The sequence below is a fragment of the Eutrigla gurnardus genome (genome assembly GCF_963514095.1).
Source record: "Eutrigla gurnardus genome assembly, chromosome: 10".
Lineage (NCBI taxonomy): Eukaryota > Metazoa > Chordata > Actinopteri > Perciformes > Triglidae > Eutrigla > Eutrigla gurnardus.
Genome location: NC_139924.1, coordinates 22,591,566 through 22,612,045, shown reverse-complemented (window position 1 = coordinate 22,612,045; position 20,480 = coordinate 22,591,566). Strand labels below are relative to the sequence as shown.

The 20,480-nt window shown below is 41.8% G+C and overlaps 3 protein-coding genes across 4 annotated transcripts in view; all 3 read right to left on the bottom strand.

Annotated features, from left to right (window-relative positions):
• Window positions 1-8,991, bottom strand: part of abcg1 (ATP-binding cassette, sub-family G (WHITE), member 1) — a 12,622-nt gene extending 3,631 nt beyond the window's left edge. The window contains exons 1-10 of the mRNA XM_084018896.1: window positions 8,835-8,991; window positions 6,919-7,165; window positions 3,548-3,665; window positions 2,830-2,962; window positions 2,605-2,655; window positions 2,385-2,530; window positions 1,720-1,843; window positions 1,486-1,600; window positions 925-1,070; window positions 632-733 (exon numbers count right to left, since the gene is read on the bottom strand). Of these exons, the coding sequence (XP_083875022.1) occupies window positions 632-733; window positions 925-1,070; window positions 1,486-1,600; window positions 1,720-1,843; window positions 2,385-2,530; window positions 2,605-2,655; window positions 2,830-2,962; window positions 3,548-3,665; window positions 6,919-7,165; window positions 8,835-8,897 (1,245 nt within the window). The 5' untranslated portion in view covers window positions 8,898-8,991. The remainder of the gene's footprint in view (window positions 1-631; window positions 734-924; window positions 1,071-1,485; window positions 1,601-1,719; window positions 1,844-2,384; window positions 2,531-2,604; window positions 2,656-2,829; window positions 2,963-3,547; window positions 3,666-6,918; window positions 7,166-8,834) is intronic.
• A 403-nt stretch (window positions 8,992-9,394) lies between these two features.
• On the bottom strand, window positions 9,395-12,613 carry spcs2 (signal peptidase complex subunit 2). The gene is made up of 5 exons (XM_084018934.1): window positions 12,509-12,613; window positions 11,739-11,822; window positions 11,490-11,649; window positions 10,977-11,112; window positions 9,395-10,838 (listed from the first exon to the last, which is right to left on the bottom strand). Exons 1-5 carry the CDS (start codon window positions 12,605-12,607, stop codon window positions 10,652-10,654), a joined length of 666 nt encoding a protein of 221 aa, XP_083875060.1. The 5' UTR covers window positions 12,608-12,613; the 3' UTR covers window positions 9,395-10,651.
• A 1,330-nt stretch (window positions 12,614-13,943) lies between these two features.
• On the bottom strand, window positions 13,944-20,394 carry rnf169 (ring finger protein 169). Of its 2 annotated transcripts, XM_084018900.1 has the most exons (6): window positions 20,001-20,393; window positions 19,008-19,078; window positions 18,850-18,927; window positions 17,387-17,487; window positions 17,224-17,314; window positions 13,944-16,914 (listed from the first exon to the last, which is right to left on the bottom strand). In XM_084018900.1, the coding sequence occupies exons 1-6, from the start codon at window positions 20,293-20,295 to the stop codon at window positions 15,814-15,816; spliced, it is 1,737 nt and encodes a 578-aa protein (XP_083875026.1). In that variant the 5' UTR covers window positions 20,296-20,393; the 3' UTR covers window positions 13,944-15,813. The 2 variants fall into 2 exon arrangements, with proteins under 2 accessions (XP_083875026.1, XP_083875027.1); XM_084018901.1 differs by lacking the exon at window positions 18,850-18,927 and having other exon boundaries at window positions 20,001-20,394.
• Between the last annotated feature and the right edge of the window lie 86 nt (window positions 20,395-20,480).

Here is a 20,480-nt window from a genome sequence, read left to right as displayed (position 1 = left end):
CTACAACTGTTACTACTGTTAGCACAAATGTTACTACTACTGTTACTACTGTTACTACAACTGTTACTACAACTGTTACTACTGTTAGTACAACTGTTACTACAACTGTTACTACAACTGTTACTACTGTTAGTATAACTGTTACTACAACTATTACTACTGTTAGTACAACTTTTACTACAACTGTTTCTAATGTGAGTACAACTGTTACTTAAACTGTTACTACTCTTAGTACAACTGTTACATTTGTTACTATAACTGTTACTACTGTTACTACAACTGTTACTACAACTGATACTGTTGGTACAACTGTTACTACAACTGTTACTACGACTGTTACTACTGTTGGTACAAATGTTACTACTGTTGGTACAACTGTTACTACAACTGTTACTACGACTGTTACTACTGTTGGTACAAATGTTACTACTGTTGGTACAACTGTTACTACAACTGTTACTACTGTTCGTACAACTGTTTGTACAACTGTTACTACAACTGTTACTACTGTTCATACAACGGTTACTACAACCATTACTACAACTGTGCAGCAGCACAAATGTGTGTGTTTTGTGTGTATGTCAGCTGCAGCAACTCTCAGTGTCCAGCAGGTGTTGCTGTGTTTTCTCACCGAGTCTCTGAGGATGCTGAGGAAGGTTCTTCTGAACAGGATGGAGAACTGAGTCATACAGCTGGCTGAGAAACTGTGACAACCTTCAGACGATGAACTCTCCTGAGAGAAATAAGAGACGCCAATAATAACAACTGTGGGTCTGAAACTCAAACACCATGAGGTATCCCTCATTTAATACATATTTAACTATAATACACAGCAGTATTGTTAATTGATAAATACAAATAATCAATTGACATAATAAACTTTGGTAATAAAGTTTGAAGAACTAATTTGCGTTTGTTTCTCACCTCCTCTGTGCGCTGCCACAGCAGCGGGTGGAGGTTAGTTTCTCCGTTCAGTTCAGTCTGAGGATCCTTCTCACACTTCCTGTCCTGGACAGCCTTCACCAGTCGGACCATCTGATCTCCGTATTCGCCAGACGCCACTTCCATCACTGGACACACAGTAGAGGTACTTTGATCAAGTACTTCCTTTCTTACCGCTCCTCCACTTCATCTCAGAGGTAAATATTGCAATGTCCAGGTAAAACCATGTTTCTTCAGATGTGTTTTTTTTTACTGAAGCTACTGAGAACACTCATATACGTTAAATATAGTATTTTCACATTGTGGAGTTAGTATTTTTACTACGGTAAATGATCAGATTACTTTGAATCACATAGAACAGCGGTCGGTGATGGAAGTCATTCAAGGACATTATAAGCAGTTTCATGTGTAACCTTTGTTTGTTATGGTAAATATTAATTTGTGAGCAGGTTTGATTTGGTTTCCTTCGTTCAGTCACACAAACTATCAGAAAGATCATCCAGTAAATACAAACACCTGAACCACGATGTCTTTGTCTCTTACCAAAGTCAGCAGGGTTGTGGTATGTGGGGCAGTTGAGTCCGAGGTCTCTCAGATAGGGAACCAGACTGGAGACCTTCCCTCTGTAGATACACTGACCCTGGCTGAGGACGTACAGCTGGAACAACAAAAAACACTGCATTCAGCACCATCAAACTGCTTCTTTACTGCAGTAAAGATACTGTGTGTGTGTGTGTGTGTGTGTGTGTGTGTGTGTGTGTGTGTGTGTGTGTTGACCTTGTCAAAGAGTTCGAACAGTTTGGCGCTGGGCTGGTGAATGGTGCAGATGATGGTCCGTCCTCCCTGAGCCAGAGCTTTCAGCAGAGAGAGAACCTGGAAACAGGATGAGCTGTCCAGACCGCTGAGACACAGGAAGTAGTCCATGTTATATTTGTTATAATTTATTATTAAGGAGTCACTAAACCCCACAGTTTTGGCTGATGTGCCTGGAAAAAACAAGTGCCTCTAAATGGGAAAAAAGTATTAAGTGACTCATTTTCAGAGTACCATTACACTCACATGCTTCTCTCTGTTATAGTGCCAGAATTTACGCTACAAACATTTGTGGATTTGAGTTTATATGCAAGGCTGAGATATGTGTATGCTAGTGATTAGCATTGTTATTTAGCATAAATGATTCATATGCTAATTAAAAGGGTCAGGGCTACTCTTCACTAATTCTCCTCTAAAGCAAATGTCAGTGTCACTAGCCGTGTTTCAACCAGCAGAGGGCAGTCACGATGTATAACACTATATGTAGAATTCAAATACTTAAAGATTGGGCCTGAATTAATCAACAAGAATATTGAATACACATTTCATTCTATGAATGAATGATTCAGAGAAACATGTAAAACTAACTTCACAAAAACATAGTGACAGTTTCATTTGTAGTTGCTGACCTTGTGGGCTCATCGAAGAACATGACCGGCGGATTATTGACGAGCTCCAGAGCGATAGCCAGTCTCTTCCTCTGACCCCCAGACAGGTGAGACGTCCTGGTTTTAGCACAGTCGAGTAGACCCAGAGCCATCAGGATCTCCCGGACCTGGGCACACATAGAGACTACTTTGACCTCGGAGTTCGGGTACGACCAGGAGGTAGTCAGGGGGCAAAGCTCACCATCTCTCTGCGAGCCTCCACCTTCTCCTGCAGCTTCAGGTTGGCTGAAACCTGCAATCACAAAATCCATCAGTGGTGCTGGATTAGAGAGTCCACAATCTACAAAACCTGCAGAACTGGTACTGTAATAGAGTATTTTCACTGAGTGGTATTAGCACTCCTACTGCAGCAGAATATTTTCCCAGTGTGTTATGAGTACTTTTACTGCAGTAAAGCTTCCTGTACCATCATGGCTTCCTGGACGGTGAGGTGAGGCAGCAACATGTCGTCCTGCATGATGTAACAGGAAACCTTCCTGAAGGATCTCAGGTCTCTGGGCTGACTGTTGATCAGGATCTCTCCCTTCATCCCAGTCTCTCTGTGTACAAATACACAAATGTATAAGATATAAATAAAGATATAAATATATGTGACTTGTATTTGTTGAATGTGATTATTGTTTCCGCCACTGGGTGTCACTCTAACGCCGCACATGGGTTCACAGTATTCTGGTTTCAGTCAGCACTCACTTTGATTTACATTTTGCTACCATTTGTTTCTCGTTTTATTAGAGTGAGGATGATTTTCAAACTAGAACATTTCATGTTAGGACAAGATATTTTGATTTTACACATGAAATAATTAAACCAGCAAAAAAATGAGTCACGCAGTTTTCTCTTTAGATATCTACAGCAACCTTTCCTTGTTTTGTCCTGAAATAACAACATACAAGGATGTGTTGTTTCTTAGTAACATGAAAAATATCTCACAATATTCTCATTATTGTTCTATTCAGGGGCCATTCTGTTGTCATCATTTTGTACATTTTTTTTATAAATATTGTAAACTAACATAGATAAACAAGCATTACTCTGAGGAGCAGAGTAGTCATTAAAATATTGTATTATTAACATCCAAGTAACTGATAGAAACTTGAATCAGACTTAAGCGGACCACTACCCACCTGTACCCAGCCAGGATATTCATGAGAGTGGACTTCCCGGCTCCTGACGGCCCCATGATGGCTACCAGCTCCCCGCTGGTGTATTTCCCCGAGATCCCTTTGAGCAGAGTTTTGTAACCTGAGAAAGAAATCAAACAATGAACCTACAGTTTCCCAGCTAGTATGAGAACACCCCTTTGTCTCCGAGTCCTCCCGTCCACGAGTCCGGTTTCACATCAGTTTGGAGGTTTTTCTCTTCGTCTGGTTTCACATGAATTTGACACCCACAAACCCGAACACACCTGGACCTGAAACCCCTTTGAGAAGAGGATAAACTTCTAGCAGTCTTCTGTTAGTCAGCTGGTGGGGAGAGTCTCCCAACCTTCATCACATATTTACCTCTAATGAAAACAACTGAGAGACGCTACACCAGTCAACATGTAATCACATTCATTACAATAATGGGGTTATCATGGACAGCAAAGAGAGTGATGATGAAGATGAGGTGCTGCAGTAACTGCTGCAGTGTTCATCTGCTGATGAAGGCTGAACGCTCGCTAATGAGATTATCAGATTCAATCTGATCGAATCTAAGTTAATCCTCACTGTCCAACAGTAACCTGTAATACACACTGCACTGCGGTATAAATACACACTGCACTGCAGTAATAGTACATAGAGTAGTACAGTAATAATACATACTGCACTTCAGGGAAAATACACATTGCAATGCAGTAACTGTGAGGGAATGTTCTCATGGATACATGTGATGAGTTGGTTCCCCTTGACTTATTAAGTGTCTGCTTCTCCAGGCAATGCAAGGTCACAAACAAGACACTGTTGTGTCTCTTATACCGAACACAAAGTTCTTCCCTGTAACCGAGACGTGATGCATACATGATGCAGATGTGATGCAGATGTGATGCAGACGTGATGCAGACGTGATGCAGACGTGATACAGATGTGATGCAGACGTGATACATACAGACGTGATACAGATGTGATGCAGACGTGATGCAGATGTGATGCAGACGTGACACAGACGTGATGCAGATGTGATGCAGACATGATGCAGATGTGAGGCAGATGTGACGCAGATGTGATGCAGATGTGATGCAGATGTGACACAGATGTGATGCAGATGTGATGCAGATGTGACACAGACATGATGCAGACGTGATACTGACGTGATGCAGACGTGATACAGATGTGATACAGATGTACTGCAGTAATAATACAAACATTACTGCAGTAATAATACACATCATAACACCACCCTATACCCAACAATAACGATACACAATGTATTGCAGCAATAATAATTACTGTACCGCAGTAATACTTACTGTACAGCAGTAATAATACACAGTAATATGTAATGCACTTCAGGAATACACACTGTACTGCAGTAATAATACACTGTAACTAAACTACTTCACACTGTACTGCAGTAATACACACTGTAGAGCAGCAATAATGCTCACTGTCCTACAATAATAATACACGAATGCAGCAGAAATGATACAGGTAGTTGTACTATTACGTTTTTCTCGAGCTTTCAGTTACATCGCAAAGGTCTTCATTGCTAAGGCATGAGGACACCAGTTTGTTACTGCTGTAACAAGCAGATTAGGTACGATGAACTGCAGTAACCTTTTTAACAGTCAGGCTGCCGACGGAGCTGCACTCTAGGAATACCCATGATGCATCAGGGCTGACAACCTGTCTACCTTCAGTTTCAAACACCAGAGTCTTCAGGTGAATCAGCAGGTCACCTGAACATCAGGAGGAGGAGTCGTTCACACCTGCTCAGGTGTGAACAAATCGCCACCTTGTTCTCAGTGAAACTCTGATATGAACAAAAACAAAGAGTGGAAACCTTAGAGTCTCCATACACACTGTAACTGAGAACCAGCTGAGTACTGAGAGGCACGTCCATTCACCTTCGACACACCGGAGCGTTTCTCAGGGAGAACAAAATAATATTAAATGAATTCATTTCATTTAACTGATGTATTGTTAATGTTTACTTATTGATTCTACAGAACGCCATAACTATATATTCATCGTAATACAGATTAATATACTGCACTGCAGTAATAATACACAGTGTACTGATTTAATAATACACAGTGTACTGCAGTAATAATACGCAGTGTACTGATTTAATAATACACAGTGTACTGCAGTAATAATGCGCAGTGTACTGATTTAATAATACACAGTGTACTGCAGTAATAATACACACTGTACTGATTTAATAATACAGTGTATTGCAAAAATAATGCACACTGTACCGACATAATAATAAACAATTTACTGCAGTAATAATATACAGTGTACTGATTTAATAATACACAGTGTACTGCAGTAATAATACGCAGTGTACTGATTTAATAATACACAGTGTACTGCAGTAATAATACACACTGTACTGATTTAATAATACAGTGTATTGCAAAAATAATGCACACTGAACCGACATAATAATAAACAATTTACTGCAGTAATAATATACAGTGTACTGATTTAATAATACACAGTGTACTGCAGTAATAATACGCAGTGTACTGATTTAATAATACACAGTGTACTGCAGTAATAATGCGCAGTGTACTGATTTAATAATACACAGTGTACTGCAGTAATAATACACACTGTACTGATTTAATAATACAGTGTATTGCAAAAATAATGCACACTGAACCGACATAATAATAAACAATTTACTGCAGTAATAATATACAGTGTACTGATTTAATAATACAGTGTACTGCAGTAATAATACACACTCTACTGAATTAATAATACAGTGTACTGCAGTAATAATACACACTGTGATTTAATAATACACAATGTACTGCAGGTTCTGAAGGAACTCTTTGTCTTCTTCAATCTGTTCTTTCTCTTGTTGTATTGAAATTCAATGTGACAGTATGAATATATATTATCATATTAATGGTACATTAACAATTTTAAACATAATTTAATTAGGCTACTCCGGTGTTTTTTTTTTATTTTTTATTTTCACTCTGAGCTGCTTCTAATCTGACCTTTAACTATTTACAGCAGGAGACTGAGATTAACAGATTACATCCTGATAATCCCTCATACACACACACACACACACGCACACATCCCAAATCAGTCTCTGATAATAATAAATGATAAACTGCTCTATGAGGGAAATACAGATTGGAAGCAGATCATAGAAGTACACTCATAAAGTCGTTGAGTTTGCAAAAAAAACCATAAATTAACGAAGAATAATATATATTCTGCTTTGATCTTTAACCTTGATAGCGTTTGTTATGGAGGTGAATGAGGAGCTGATTGTCGGTCAATCAACAGAAAACTGCTGTTCATTATCTGGATCAGGTGTGTTGCAGTACCTTTCCTTCTCCACCAGGGTCCCTCCCTAACGGAGTACGAAACGTCCTGGAACTCGATGTTGACTGCCGGTCTCCGTGGTAACGAGGAGAACTTCTGGGCCTCCGTCAGGTGGTTGTCCACCTTCTTCAGGTGTCCATGCAGCAGCGGCGTCTGCTGGCCACCCGCCGCCCGCTTGTTGACCACCTCGTCCATACAAACGCAGACCGTCCGGGGGTCCAACATGAGGTCCGGGGGCCCGTTGGTGTTCTGAGGGTTCATGAATACAATCTGGATCATATCAGCTGATAACAAACAGACACCAACCAATTAGCACATTTTATCTGCTCCTGTTTTAGCCATATGTGATGTCTTTCTTCTTAGTTCTATCTTCTCCTCCAACTTTTCTCCTATGTGGCACCAAATGGATGAAGTGACACCGTATCTAATCCCTCTCTCCATTAAATAAACTGCAGATCTAAAGAATGTACTTTAATTAAACCAGTTACTGTCCTGGAGATTGGTTCAATCAGTGGGATTTTGCTCAGTAATGTTTGTCATAAAGTATACAGTAGAATAAACCAAGACTGATTTTAAAGGTCACAGTGAAATCTGACAACATAAATATGAACTTTACCCAATAACTGTATTTTGTATGTATTTATTCTGTATTTATTCCAGCAAAATGAGGATAGTGTCTGAAAAAAAATTAATAATCTCTAAAAATAAATAGGTTTTTACAGAAATGCATCTTTCTAAAGTATATTCTTTCTACAGACTATGATGCTATAATCCTAAAACTACATGTATACCCTGTCATCGCTGAGATTATTCAGAAAATAAACTAAAAATAATTTTTAAAAAAAGCAAAATTATTTGGGGGGGTCTTGGGAAGAATTTAGGGTAGCTCCAGCCCCCTAAAATAGGCCTAACAACATCACTGGTGATCAATAAGGTTTTGTGATCAGGTGTCTCTTTCTAACCACAGTCTGTCCTCTCAGCAGCAGCAGGTAGTGTCCAGGTGTAACAGCTGATCGGGTGTCAGTCTTTGTAACTATTGACTGTGTGACTAGAGGACAAAGAGGAAGCAGTTTGAGGGCCAGGGGCCGTCCTGCTGGACCAGACCGTCAGCAGACTGTCGGTACAGATTATCTGTCAGCTGCTCCTCTCTTGTTGTGTTTGTGATGTGAAAATCAACCTGCTTCCATATGGGGCACTAATCTGCCCCCATACAGGAGGTCACTGTCGGACACTCTCACTGGGCATAAGAAACAGTAAGAAGAATGTACACACAAAAAACAAACAATAAGTACAATAGCCCAAAATGTCTCTAAATGTCCACTCTCTCTCTCTCTCTCTAACAAGTCTCCAATCCATCTCTAATAAGTTTCCAATATGTCTCTACTAAATGTCCAATGTCTTTAAATCGTGTCCCACCTCTCAAAAATGTTCAACACGTCTGTAATTAAAGTATTCAAAGTCTCTAATAAATGTCCAATGTCTTTAATTCGTGTTCCATCTCTCAAAAATGTCTGTAACTCAAGTATTCAAAGTCTCTAATAAATGTCCAATGTCTTTAATTCGTGTCCCATCTCTCAAAAATGTCTATAACTCAAGTATTCAGTCTCTAATACATGTCCAATGTCTTTAATTCGTGTCCCATATCTCAAAAATGTCTGTGATTAAAGTATTCAAAGTCTCTAATAAATGTCCAATATGTCTCCTGTGTCAAATGTTTCTAGTCCAAGTCTACAATGTCTTTAATAAGCTTTCCATGTGTCCCTCATAAATGTCCAATAAATCTCTAATAAGTATCCAATATGTCTCTAACAAGTCCAATATAGTGTATCTCCTGTATACCCCCACTATACCTCCAGTGTCTGTCTCTATGTCCCAGTATAACTCCAGTATGTCCCCAGTGTGCGTTGTGAGGACTCACCATGATGATGGAGTTGGTGACGGTGGGGTTGTGGACTGACCAGGCGGCCATCAGACAGGCCATGGCCGAGACAAGAAGGATACACTCTGCCTCCCTCAGACACGTCTAATCACTGCTCACTGACACAGCAGACCTGCCTGCTGGCCCCGCCCCCTCACCTACTGGCCCCGCCTCCATGGACTGGCAGTGTTATCTTTACTCACCATTAAAGTCCAGCTGCCGAATAAAAGTGCTAGTGTTTTCCGTCCTACGACGCTGGTTCACTTCACTGGTACATCGCCATGGTAACTTACGCTGCAGAGCTAACCTGCTCTGCTGTTCCTGATAAGAGATGCAGTGTTACCATGGTGATGTACCCCGGTAAGCAGAGAACCAGCTTCGTAGAACGGAAAACCCAGAGTTAACCCTGAAGTTACCTCGCTAAGCCCAAATCCTGCTTCCTAGTACAGGCCTCAGGCATTTAACTAGAACCATGTAAACACATTGATCATCAGTACAACATCTCCACCTGCTGGATGAACGGTGCCACTGCAGGACAACAGAAAACAACAACAACTGTAAACAGTTTCAGTAACAATCTCCATCTTTAATATTTTTTTACCAACAATAGTTACAGAGAAAACATTCTAAATACAAATTTGGTCGACATTCACTCCACTTCCTGTTGTAAGGCATCAACATGTCACTGCGTTTTGCATCTTTAGCATTACCTGCTAGTTTGATTTATGAATGCTAATGGCGCCAGTTTGCCACTGAAAGAAGCATTCTTAATGTATTTCTGATATTTTCTCACTGCGACCATCATGGTGGCTGTTTTTTTCCCGCATCTGTGTGACCGTCACAGGTATTTCTGCTCCCTTTTGTAACGCTCAGGTGCCCCCGCCCATGAGTGATGTCGCATTAGGATTGGTGGAGAGATAAATAGAGAACTTATGAAGGTGCAGTCGGTTTAGATACGTGAAATGTTTTAAAAACCTTCAACAGGAACTCTTGTGGAGGTAAAATGTTATTATGGGATGGACCTGCCAGTAAAGTCAAACTGGTCAATACATGATTGAATGAGCTGCTGAGGATCAATCATCTTCACATCTGAGCCAAACAGTAACAACGGCAACATGGTTTTCTTTATTATATTGAGTTCTCACCGTCAACCTTATAAAGAGTCAAACCGCTCAGCGAAAGTAAAAAAGGACTCTGGACCAAAATAATGAAGAAAAAAAAAATGAAATAAAACCATCAGACGACGTCCATCAGATCAAATAATCAAACAATTTAATTCTACAAAAGTGGATGTATTTCAGTATTTCCGACATCTTCTCAATTATTGTGTGACTAAAAACTCTGATTAATTTCCATCAAACTAGAGAGAGAATCCATCACAGAGTTACCGAGTCTGACGATGAACAGAACAGAATCTCAGACTTACAGTCTGGACCAAAGAAACATTAAAGAGACGGTTTGGTAGCTTTCAGCCTCAACGTGTGGTCTTCCTCAGTGGACGCTCCGATGAAAACCCTGCGAAATAGCTGAAAGCTCTGTCGAATCAAACACCAAAGACTTTTTATATACAAGAGTTTTGTTTTAAATTTGATTCAATCACAAGCTGTGAGACATTACGGTTGCGGATGACATTAACACTTGTATCTCTAAACGTCCTTGAACGCACCACCAGAAGCTGCATCAACAAGTAACAATGACGACGTCATCTTAGACTGTGATGGATTTTCCCTGCCGGTTGATGTTTGAATGAAACCAAAAGGACAAAGTTTGACGTATTAATATACTGACGTATTGGCGTCATATACTGATGGGGTTTATTACTTGGTCTTCTTGTCGGACGTTAGGGCATCGTGGAGTTTAGAAACACACCTCTCAAACTGGTCCATGGCCAGCGTCCCGTTGTCATCGAAGAACGCTGACACAGACTTTGTGAACTCCGCGTCCCGCGAGTTCCTTGACTTCCCATCACAGAAGGAAACTCTGAGAGTGTACTGGTCATCGAACCTGAGACACACAACGTTAACACAACATGAATATGCAGAATGGTTGAACAGCAGTTAATGGGTCTGCTTTAAAACGCTAAGGGCCTGTGTTCACATAGCGTTTTCTTCTGGTGTTGCATGCTGGATAAAAGGTTCAGACCGTTTGAGTGAGGAGGCTAGCTGCCACATGTGATCTGGATCCATCCCAGCTGGATCCTTCTGCAGAGACACCAGAAAGATGTTCTTCTCTTTGTAGGAGGTGTACAGAGTCAGGATGCCCATCATGATGAAGTACGTGATGGAGGGGGGTTAAGGAACACAAACCATCACCAACCAACCCTGTTTACCATAACAACAGATTTACATTCAGAGAAAAAATATATATGTATTTTTACAGATTAACGGTGGAAATATACAAGAAATGGGAAGCGTTTTGTTGTCCAGGAACTACATGACCAACATCATGACATCGGAGACGCCACGTCACGGCTGTGAATTAATACCACTAATTCAATGATCAATAAGGAAATACTGGTGATCATCATCAGCATCCAGATTTAAAGAGACACGAAAGCGGATTACAAATTACTACAACACACTGATGTGAGTTTTCCTATCAGAAATGTATGACTTTTATGTGACATCAGACCAGCCGGTCTTGTCGAAGGATATGAGATGACGCAGCAGGCCAGGACCGGTCTGGACTCAGGGAAGGGGTGAAGGAAGTCCCATACCAGAGCCAGCATGGCGAACAGACAGGAAACGGTACAGATCAACAGACGACCGTCCACCAGCCCAAAGTTCTCCACATAGCCGTACTTCTCCAGCAGCACCTGAAGGGGTCGCAGCAGCAGTGATCAATGAATGGGTTTTTGATTTATTGACAAATAATGATACCAAATCTTTCATAATAAAAGCTAACCTTCTTTGCGGCGTCATCCAGAGAGTTTTTCACTGCCGCTCCATCCCATTTATCTATCTTCACTGGTTTCTCATCAATCCTCCACTGAAGTATTATAAAATAAAGGACATAAGAGAATAATATGAAACCATCTGTGTGTTCACCAGGTTAGATATAATGTGATGCATTGTCTGGACTAATACAGCAACATGGTGGCAATATAATATAGTCAATAATGTAATAACATTCTAACATAACATGTATTATCATCTTTAACATGCTGCAGGAAAACTCAAAATAACACAGGAGTTCATGCACTAACGTGTCTACTGAGCAAGGAACCGAGTTGTAACAATGGCCGATTAAATGAACAGTGTTTACTTGACTTTACTGACACAGAAATCATTCAAAACGTAAATTCCCTGTTTTTTTTCTGTTTGGTGCAACACAAAGAGCAGCAGCTGTCAGTAACAAATGGAAACCGTAAACAGTTGTTTGTTTACAAAACAGTAAACAAACCACTGCCGTTTGAACAGACGCACACAGCAGACACAAACACAGCGCCATCTCTTTATGAGCTGTGTTTAATTTGATTTTTTTTTAAAACATGCAATACAGCACGCTAACGTTAGCTTAGCTTGCTAACAGCAGCCAGGCTGCAGGGAATGAAGCCAGCTGGCTCACGGAGCAGACCTCTCGCTCCAACAGTCTGACCTCCGTTAGAAAATTAAAAACCCAAGGCTTTCTTCAAAGCTCGCGGAAAACGGAAAACGGAAAACTTTAATGCTCACTTTCTCAAGTATTCCATTCTTTCCGTTCCTCGCAGCAGCCATCTTCTCTTCCGCAAGAACACGGTACCTGTGACCTGGACGCATCTGATTGGCTCCCATCGAGATTTGAACAACCAACGACGTGTCACCGCACGTAATAGCGTGCGCGTGCACGGGGCAGCAGCAAAGAACACATAAAAAACACTTAAAACCCAATTAGCACCCCTAGAAATGATCATATTTCATGGGAAAAGCACAAAATTGAGTTTTAAATATTTTAGGAAAATGTCTCTTTACCGAGTATCTCACTCACTTATAAATATTTAACGATATAAGTAATAATATTCCTTATAATTATTGACAGATTAACATGTTATTTTATTACTACTACTCCAGTTGTTTAGGTTAGGTTTAGGTTATTACTATCAGCTAATTCATCTCACTTGTTATCTCACGAAACTTCATTCATAACCACACCTTCTTAAAACAAATTACAATTTATGTATGTATGTAATTTATGTGTTGGCACGAATAATAAACAAATTATATATATATATACACACACACACACATAAATATACATATGTACACACACTATATTGCCAAAAGTATTCACTCACCTGCCTTGACTTGCATATGAATTTAAGTGACATCCCGTTCTTAATCCATAAAGTTTAATATGACGTCGATCCACCCTTTGCAGCTAAAACAGCTTCAACTCTTCTGGGAAGACTTTCCACAAGGTTTAGGAGTGTTTATGGGACTCGTTGACCATTCTTCCAGAAGTGTATTGAGATCACACACTGATGTTGGAGGGAAGGCCTGGCTCTCAGTCTCCACTCTAATTCATCCCAAAGGTGTTCTATCAGGTTGAGGTCAGGACTCTGTGAAGGCCAGTCAAGTTCATCCACAACAAACTCTCTCATCTATGTCTTTATGGACCTTGCTTTGTGCGCTGGTGCTCAGTCATGTTGGAACAGGATGGGGTCATCCCTAAACAGGCCACATGTAGTTTGGAGGTCTGTAGCGATTGAATCCGCTGACCCCGCTCCATCATTTTACGTGGCCTACCACTTCTTGGCTGAGTTGCTGTCGTTCCCAATCTCTTCCACTTTGTCATAATCCCACTGACAGTCAACTGTGGAATATTTAGGAGTGAGGAAATGTCACGACTGGACTTGTTGCACAGCTGGCATCCTATCACAGTACCACGCTGGAATTCACTGAGCTCCTGAGAGCGACCCGTTCTTTCACAGATGTTTGTAGAAACAGTCTGCATGCCTAGGTGCTTGATTTTATACACCTGTGGCCATGGAAGTGACTGGAAGACCTGATTTCAATTATTTGGATGGGTGAGTGAATACTTTTGGCAATATAGTGTATACACACATATATGTTTATGTATGCGTTTGTGTGCATATATATCATTTATATTATAAACTTGTTTACATAAAGACGACAGGAGGCAGGTTATCTCGGGTCTTTCATGTTTCTCTTGGTCTCAGCAGCCACAGATCTCCTCTCATACAACTCAACTATTAATCATTTACACGTTCTCTCTCTGATCATTTGGCATTTGAACACTTAAGAACAACTTTATAAAATGTGCATATCAGTGTTGCAGAGAATAAAGCTCATTAAAAAAAGCCCTTCAGAGTCTCTCGAACACTTGAAACTCTGTTAATAACACACAATAACAATCATAATAATAATACTCATCTGACAAATCAAAATAAATCAACTCCTCCTGACTCAACATGATGAAACGAGAAGGAAAATTAATCTACTGCAGGAATGTTAAATGAATCATTCACAGTGAAGCCGCATTCACATTAAGGAGGAAACAAGCACATGTACTGAAGTACAACATAAGATACTTGTACTTTCTACTGTGTACAGGAGGAAATATAGTCAATCCAAAAGGTGTGTAGTAGAAATACGTCAGCCTGTTGTTGACCTTCTTCATCTTATTGTTTCCCGTTTCCTTCATCAATCAGCTGAATTCTGGATGTCCTGATGGTCCAATGATGTTTGAGGGTACAACATTAAACAAAAATTCAAAAAGAAAATTAAAAAACACAGACAGGTCTGAGAAAAAAAAAAACTTGTATTAAAATCACAAATTGCCAAGAAAAGAAAAAAGAAATCAGAAAAACCGTTTGTGTCAAGGCTTGACGTTTTTGCAGGATTGGATCAACGTCACCACGTCACAGAAACTGCTGTTGACACGCTGAGGTAACATCAGCTTCCGAGTGCAAAATAATATGAACCACATCAGTATTTATTTATGTTCATAAAAGAAAACATGTATGTTTCTTGAAGAATCCTCATCTCACTCAAAGTCCGTCATTGCCATAATAACAGTAAGATCAACACAATTCAGACGGCGGCTGGCGTTAACCTCAGAATTTTAGGGCACTGTCTGTGGTGTGACGACGTTGGTCCAACCTTGTAAAGTGAAAAAAGAAAACAGCATTCATTTTCAGTATTTTTCTATACTTAAATCTCTTTTTCATTCATTAGTTAATTAATTCATGTTTTTTCCTACAGTGTTCACTGTCTCATCATCCAGAGGTTTCGTCCACCAATCAAAACATAATGTGAAAACGGCTTCAGATACTAAAATAGAGACCCTTCTTTCTCTTTGTTTCCTTTCTTAAAGCTTTTGTTTTATGTTTGTTTATGTTTTGAACCCAAAGACAAACAGATCATGTCCAATCGCATGACTCTCCTGATCCAGACTGGTCTGTGGAACAAGACTACAGTACCCATCAGCGGTCACAGAGAAGAGTCCAGAAGCCAGAGCTTCCAAATGCTAAGAACATTGACAAGCGTTCATACGGGAAGACTGAAGTCAGATGAGGACCAGGAACCATAGTGGAGGAGATAACAGGGCCCCGGAGACCCAGACCTTTAGTGGCCACTGAAGACCCAGACTTTTAGTGGCCCCTGAAGTCCCAGACCTTTCCCTGAAGCCTCAAACCTCCAGGCTTTGTCTCTGTTTGTGTTGATTATACCTTATGATCAGTCTTTGGATATTGTTTTTTAATTTAAATCACATCTCCTTCTATTTTGTCCTTTTTCATCCCCTTGTCCTTCAGAGACATGACGGTTAAGATTTCAGGTTTCAGCTGATCTTCATTGAGTTTTTTGGTGATTTGCTGGTGAAAAGATCAAAACAACTTTTGGAGGAAACGTTCAGTTTGTGTCACTTTTTCCTCAACAGTGTTTTACGAACTGCGGTTAAAAACATTCAAACCTTTCATGACTTTGCATATATGAACCACTGCCTGTCCATCTTTGTGCAGAGTTAGCAGACTCCCTCTCTAGTGCTTCTTGTTGATTCGTCGGGATCTCCTCAGGCCACGCCTCCTGCGGTGGTTCTGATTGGACATCCAGGATCGCAGGAAGTACTTGTCGGGGCTCCTCCGGCGGTTGGTGGTCTGGTTCTCCAGGTCGAACTGTCTCTGCAGCTTCAGGGCGATGGCTCGGTCCTGGCGCTCCTGCTGGATTTGACGGATGTAGTGCTCGTCGAAGGCCTCCTGGCTGACCGACCGGCTCCTCTTCAGGTCCAAGTCCCGCTCCGAGTCCAAGTGTTTGGTCTTCTTTTCCCGTTTCTTGCCCCTCCTTGAGGTAGACTGGTTGTGGAGACTACTGTCAGACTCCTTCCTCGGACTCTGTGAGTCCTTTGGCACTAGTTTACAGGACTGGAACCCAATCTTCTTGTACGGTGAGAACGACTGTTTTCGACTAAAAAGTGCTCCTTCACTGCAGGATTCAGGAGCGCCGACCATCGGCTCAAAGTCTGAACTTCCTCTGAAAGTTGCCTCGCTGCTGTAGCGGATTGCAGGAACCCGGATCTTTACAGACTGTTTCTGGAAGGTGTCCGTGTCTCCGGCTGGTGGATCGAACAGCAGCCTCCTCTTGTTGGCGGCCGTCACTCCATCGCCCTCCCGTCCCGCAGGGGACTGATGAGTCTTTGCTTCCTCGTTGAGGGGGCTCGTCAACGTCGCCTTGGAGTTCACTTTCAGGTTCTGGCGGTCGAGTTCGATCTGCCTCCACTTCTGTAGGACGGCGGGGCTGGCCTCGTAACTGGTGGCCTTCTGCAGGCCACGGGTCAGGTTCCTGGGTGTGGACTTCACGATCGTGGGCTCCATCAGACGGCCGTCTGGCAGGCGTTTGGGTGGCGTGCACGGCGAGCAGACGATGGGTTTGAAGTGGTTGAGTTCTTCGGAGATGCTGTCATTGCTCTCGGGGCTGATGGAGTGCTCGGGTCGTGGTGGAGGAACACCCAGAGGAGTCGATGAGGATGACACCACAGCTCGCCAGGCAAGCCTCCGGTCTGGAGCCGTGATGGGAGCCGAAACTGAGCGACTGTTCTCAGAGGAGAGGAGGATTCCTGCTGTGTCACTGTGACTAATGCCGACCTGACGGACAGGAACAAAAGAAACGGTCATGCATTAAAACAATCATTGATGTCACCAGTAAGACATCAGTTATGTCGTGCTCACCCCAAAAGCAAAGCTAATTTTCACTTTATATTACTCACACAAGTTGATCGCAGGATCATTTGTTTTTATTTGCATAACTTGCGCTAGATGCATTGGAGAGGAGGCAGGGCTTACCTCCATGTAGGAACCAACAATATTTGAATATTGAATAAAATAACCACTATTGCCCCACACACACAGACACACACACACACAAACACACACAAGCAGGGGGCTGTAACGTACTCTGTCCATGAGGGCCGGATGGCTGACGACCTTCAGCTTCCCTCCTCGGTCCTCCACCGGGTCGGTGCAGCTCTGACTCCTCTGAGAACCACTGAAGAAGAAGAGCACATAGCCAGCTAGTCTCTGGTGGTCTCAGGTGTGGTCATAATGTAACTGAACTTACCTTATGAAGGCTGCAGAGGTCTTGGTTCTCTTGATGAAGGCTGAGATGTTTCGGATTCTCCTGCTGAAAGGCTCCTCGTTCTCGGAGTCAGACAGAACTCCCTGCGTAAAAACAAACATTGAAACACAAAATGTATTAGTCATTTTCTGCTGCTAGTCGTCTCTCAATCGACACAAAAACAAAACACAGAGTTTGGTGAAGCAGTGTGGGATCATGGAAGTTGCTGTCTCCGCCACCATTGCCGACATTGTGGTGAGGATTATCTGCAGAGCACGGACCTAAACTGTTACTAATCTGATTTTAATTCTTGTCAAATTGCGCAAACTGTATTATTGCAGGAATTTGAACAATATGTGTCAATAATTTCCTCCTCACAAAACAAAAAAGCTGTAAATAAAACGCTGCCGCGTTACAATGTATGTAATATCTTTAAGTTTTTAAGCAAATTCATTGTCATTCACGCATGTCTTTATTCCTTTTTTATTTATTGTTGTAACTGCTTACTGTTCGTATTTTCGTTTTTTTAATTCTTCATCTGTATATGAATGAGTTTGATGTTTAGTTTTGATACTGTGTAGACTGACAGTTTGAAATTTAAAAAAATTATAATAATAAAAAAGCACTGATGTACACAAGGCCGGGCAAAAGTTGCTCAACCTTTGGCTGCACTGACCGCCACCGCAGCAAGAAGACCCGCCTCTTGATTCCTTTCAGCTACAACAGCAACACAGACAGTTGTGTAGAACAGGAGGACGGTGTGTCTGTGTTGTTCAAAATAAAAAACCTTACCTATAGCACTTCATAGATCATAGCACTGTTGTTCTTAAGGTATGTTTACTGAACAGCTACTACTTTACTCAGAGGAGGATCTAACACTTGTTCTATTTTTAGCTCTTACTTTATCGGCAATGATATGTTGTGGTTTCTTTGTTTCTTTCTTTTGACAAATGTACTTATTGTAAGTCGCTTTGGACAAAAGCGTCTGCTAAATGACCTAAATGTAAATGTAAATGTTTCTATGGAAACACATCCAAACTGCTAACACATACTCAACAGCATTGCCAGATGTGTCCTTCACCAGGATGACAAAATTACAACCGTATTTTGTTTGATAGCCTGTCGTGACCTGTTGCCTCCTGGGAAAGTGTTGGAAATGTTCCTTGTGTTCTTAATGAATATGGTTTGCAGAAACGTTTTTGTCTTCTTTGCTTTGCAGCCTACATAACAGTAAGACAGAGGTCCTCTCATATCCATCACAAACTCATTAAAACAGCTTTATGTCATCAGTGTTTCTCTGATGATGTTCGTTGGACTCAAATCTAACTGGAGGGCCGGCGAGCCAAGCTTACGCTCACGTTTCTCAGCTTGTTTCTCTGATAACTTAAGATCCAGACGTGAAATCCGATGACTGATATGATTTAAAAATACAAGTCAACAGCACATATAACGCAGTAACTTCTTACAGGCTCTTCATCACGTCGGAGTGACTCGTCTCTACAGTTCCTCCTCTTCACCTCCTCTCTATCCTCAGACAACAAGAGCTGAAACACAAACCCCTCTGGTTAAAACAAGCTTCACGTGATGCTGCCGTGTTCACTGACAAGACAGAAATCTGACTCACCTTGTGTTTCCCCGTTGGTCCCGATAAAATGTCACCACATTTTGGGACGAGAGCAGGAGAGACAAAGAACTCTGAAAGAGACAAAACACGACGACAGTGATGGACGTGTCTTAACAACATGATTTTTAATAGAGATTAACATGAAATATATCAACATGTGGTAACTTTGATACATGTCATCCTCTAAAAAGGGATGAAACATGTTTTGTTAATTCACTTGTTGAAATACTTGACAAATCAAAGTACTTCATGAATGATTTAGTGCCACAAACCAGTCCCGGTGTATATCACTAAAATCAAAATATAATGGACACAGATATTAACTCCTGTGATTATTATTAACAAGGATTCAAAAGGATGCACCTATATAAAGTAAAAGTTAAGAACGTATAGATATAAATAAAATGGGACAGATCAAGTCAAATCAATGAAGACATGAGGAAGGTGACAGAAGTACTAGTCCTGCATTACACCAGCTCCTCCTACAGCTGTACAAGTCTGGGCTAGTCCTCCAACACCAAACTCATCACACATATGACCGAAAACTCGAAAACAGCCGGTTTATACTCGCTTTCTAATGCTTTCATGCGTTTAAACGAATGAAACAGCTTCGAAAACATGATAGTAAACAGTCAGTCTGTTTTTGCTGCTATTCTCATTCATTTGTATCCGACTCAGCTGACTGCAGGTCGGTTTATGCTACATCAGTCTCGTACCAAACTCGATACGAATAAAACACAATTTAACTATACATTTTACCGTTTATAAAATGAGTGAAACTGGTTTCGACGCAGCTGCTCACAGTTCTACCTGTAAAAAAACGATTCAGGCCCCTCTGCTCTGCTCAAATTAAAGTTAATATGAAGTTACAGTGAACACTGGTAAACTCTGCTTTTGTCTATTTGTCTTGCGGTTGGTTTGTAAAACAAACACCCAGCGACGGTGCTGATAAAACAGCCTGTGAGCTGTAGCTTCCCCGGTAAACACACTGACCTCTCCGGCTGTCGCAGTCCCTCCTGCCCGACTTGCTGCTGCTCCTCTCGGGGTCACTCCTCCTACGGAGCCGCTCTCCACTGCCGGGGCGTCTCTGGGCTCGGCTGAGCGGACAGGCCGGTTGTCCGCAGGGCGGGCTGCCACTAGGCTGCCCCTCCGCGCACTTCCTCGCCTCGGTCTCCGACGGGCTGGACCCGGATCCGGACCCGCACCCAGTTCCGGGCCTGGACCGGTACTTGCAGGCGGCGGCGCTTGCCAGTCTGCCAGGCCGTTCGGCGGACCCTGCGGTCGCCATCTTTCCTAGTGAGTCTTCTCTCTCCGGTCCGCTCTCAAAACAAACCCCGCCCTGCCCCCGCCGAAACAGCGCGAACGCGGCGCAGATTGGACGCGCGTGCAGCCCGCCAACCGCGGAACTTATTGGAACACGGCGCGAGTCTACTCTGATGTTGCACTTAGGTGAGACTTCAAAATAAAATCCGT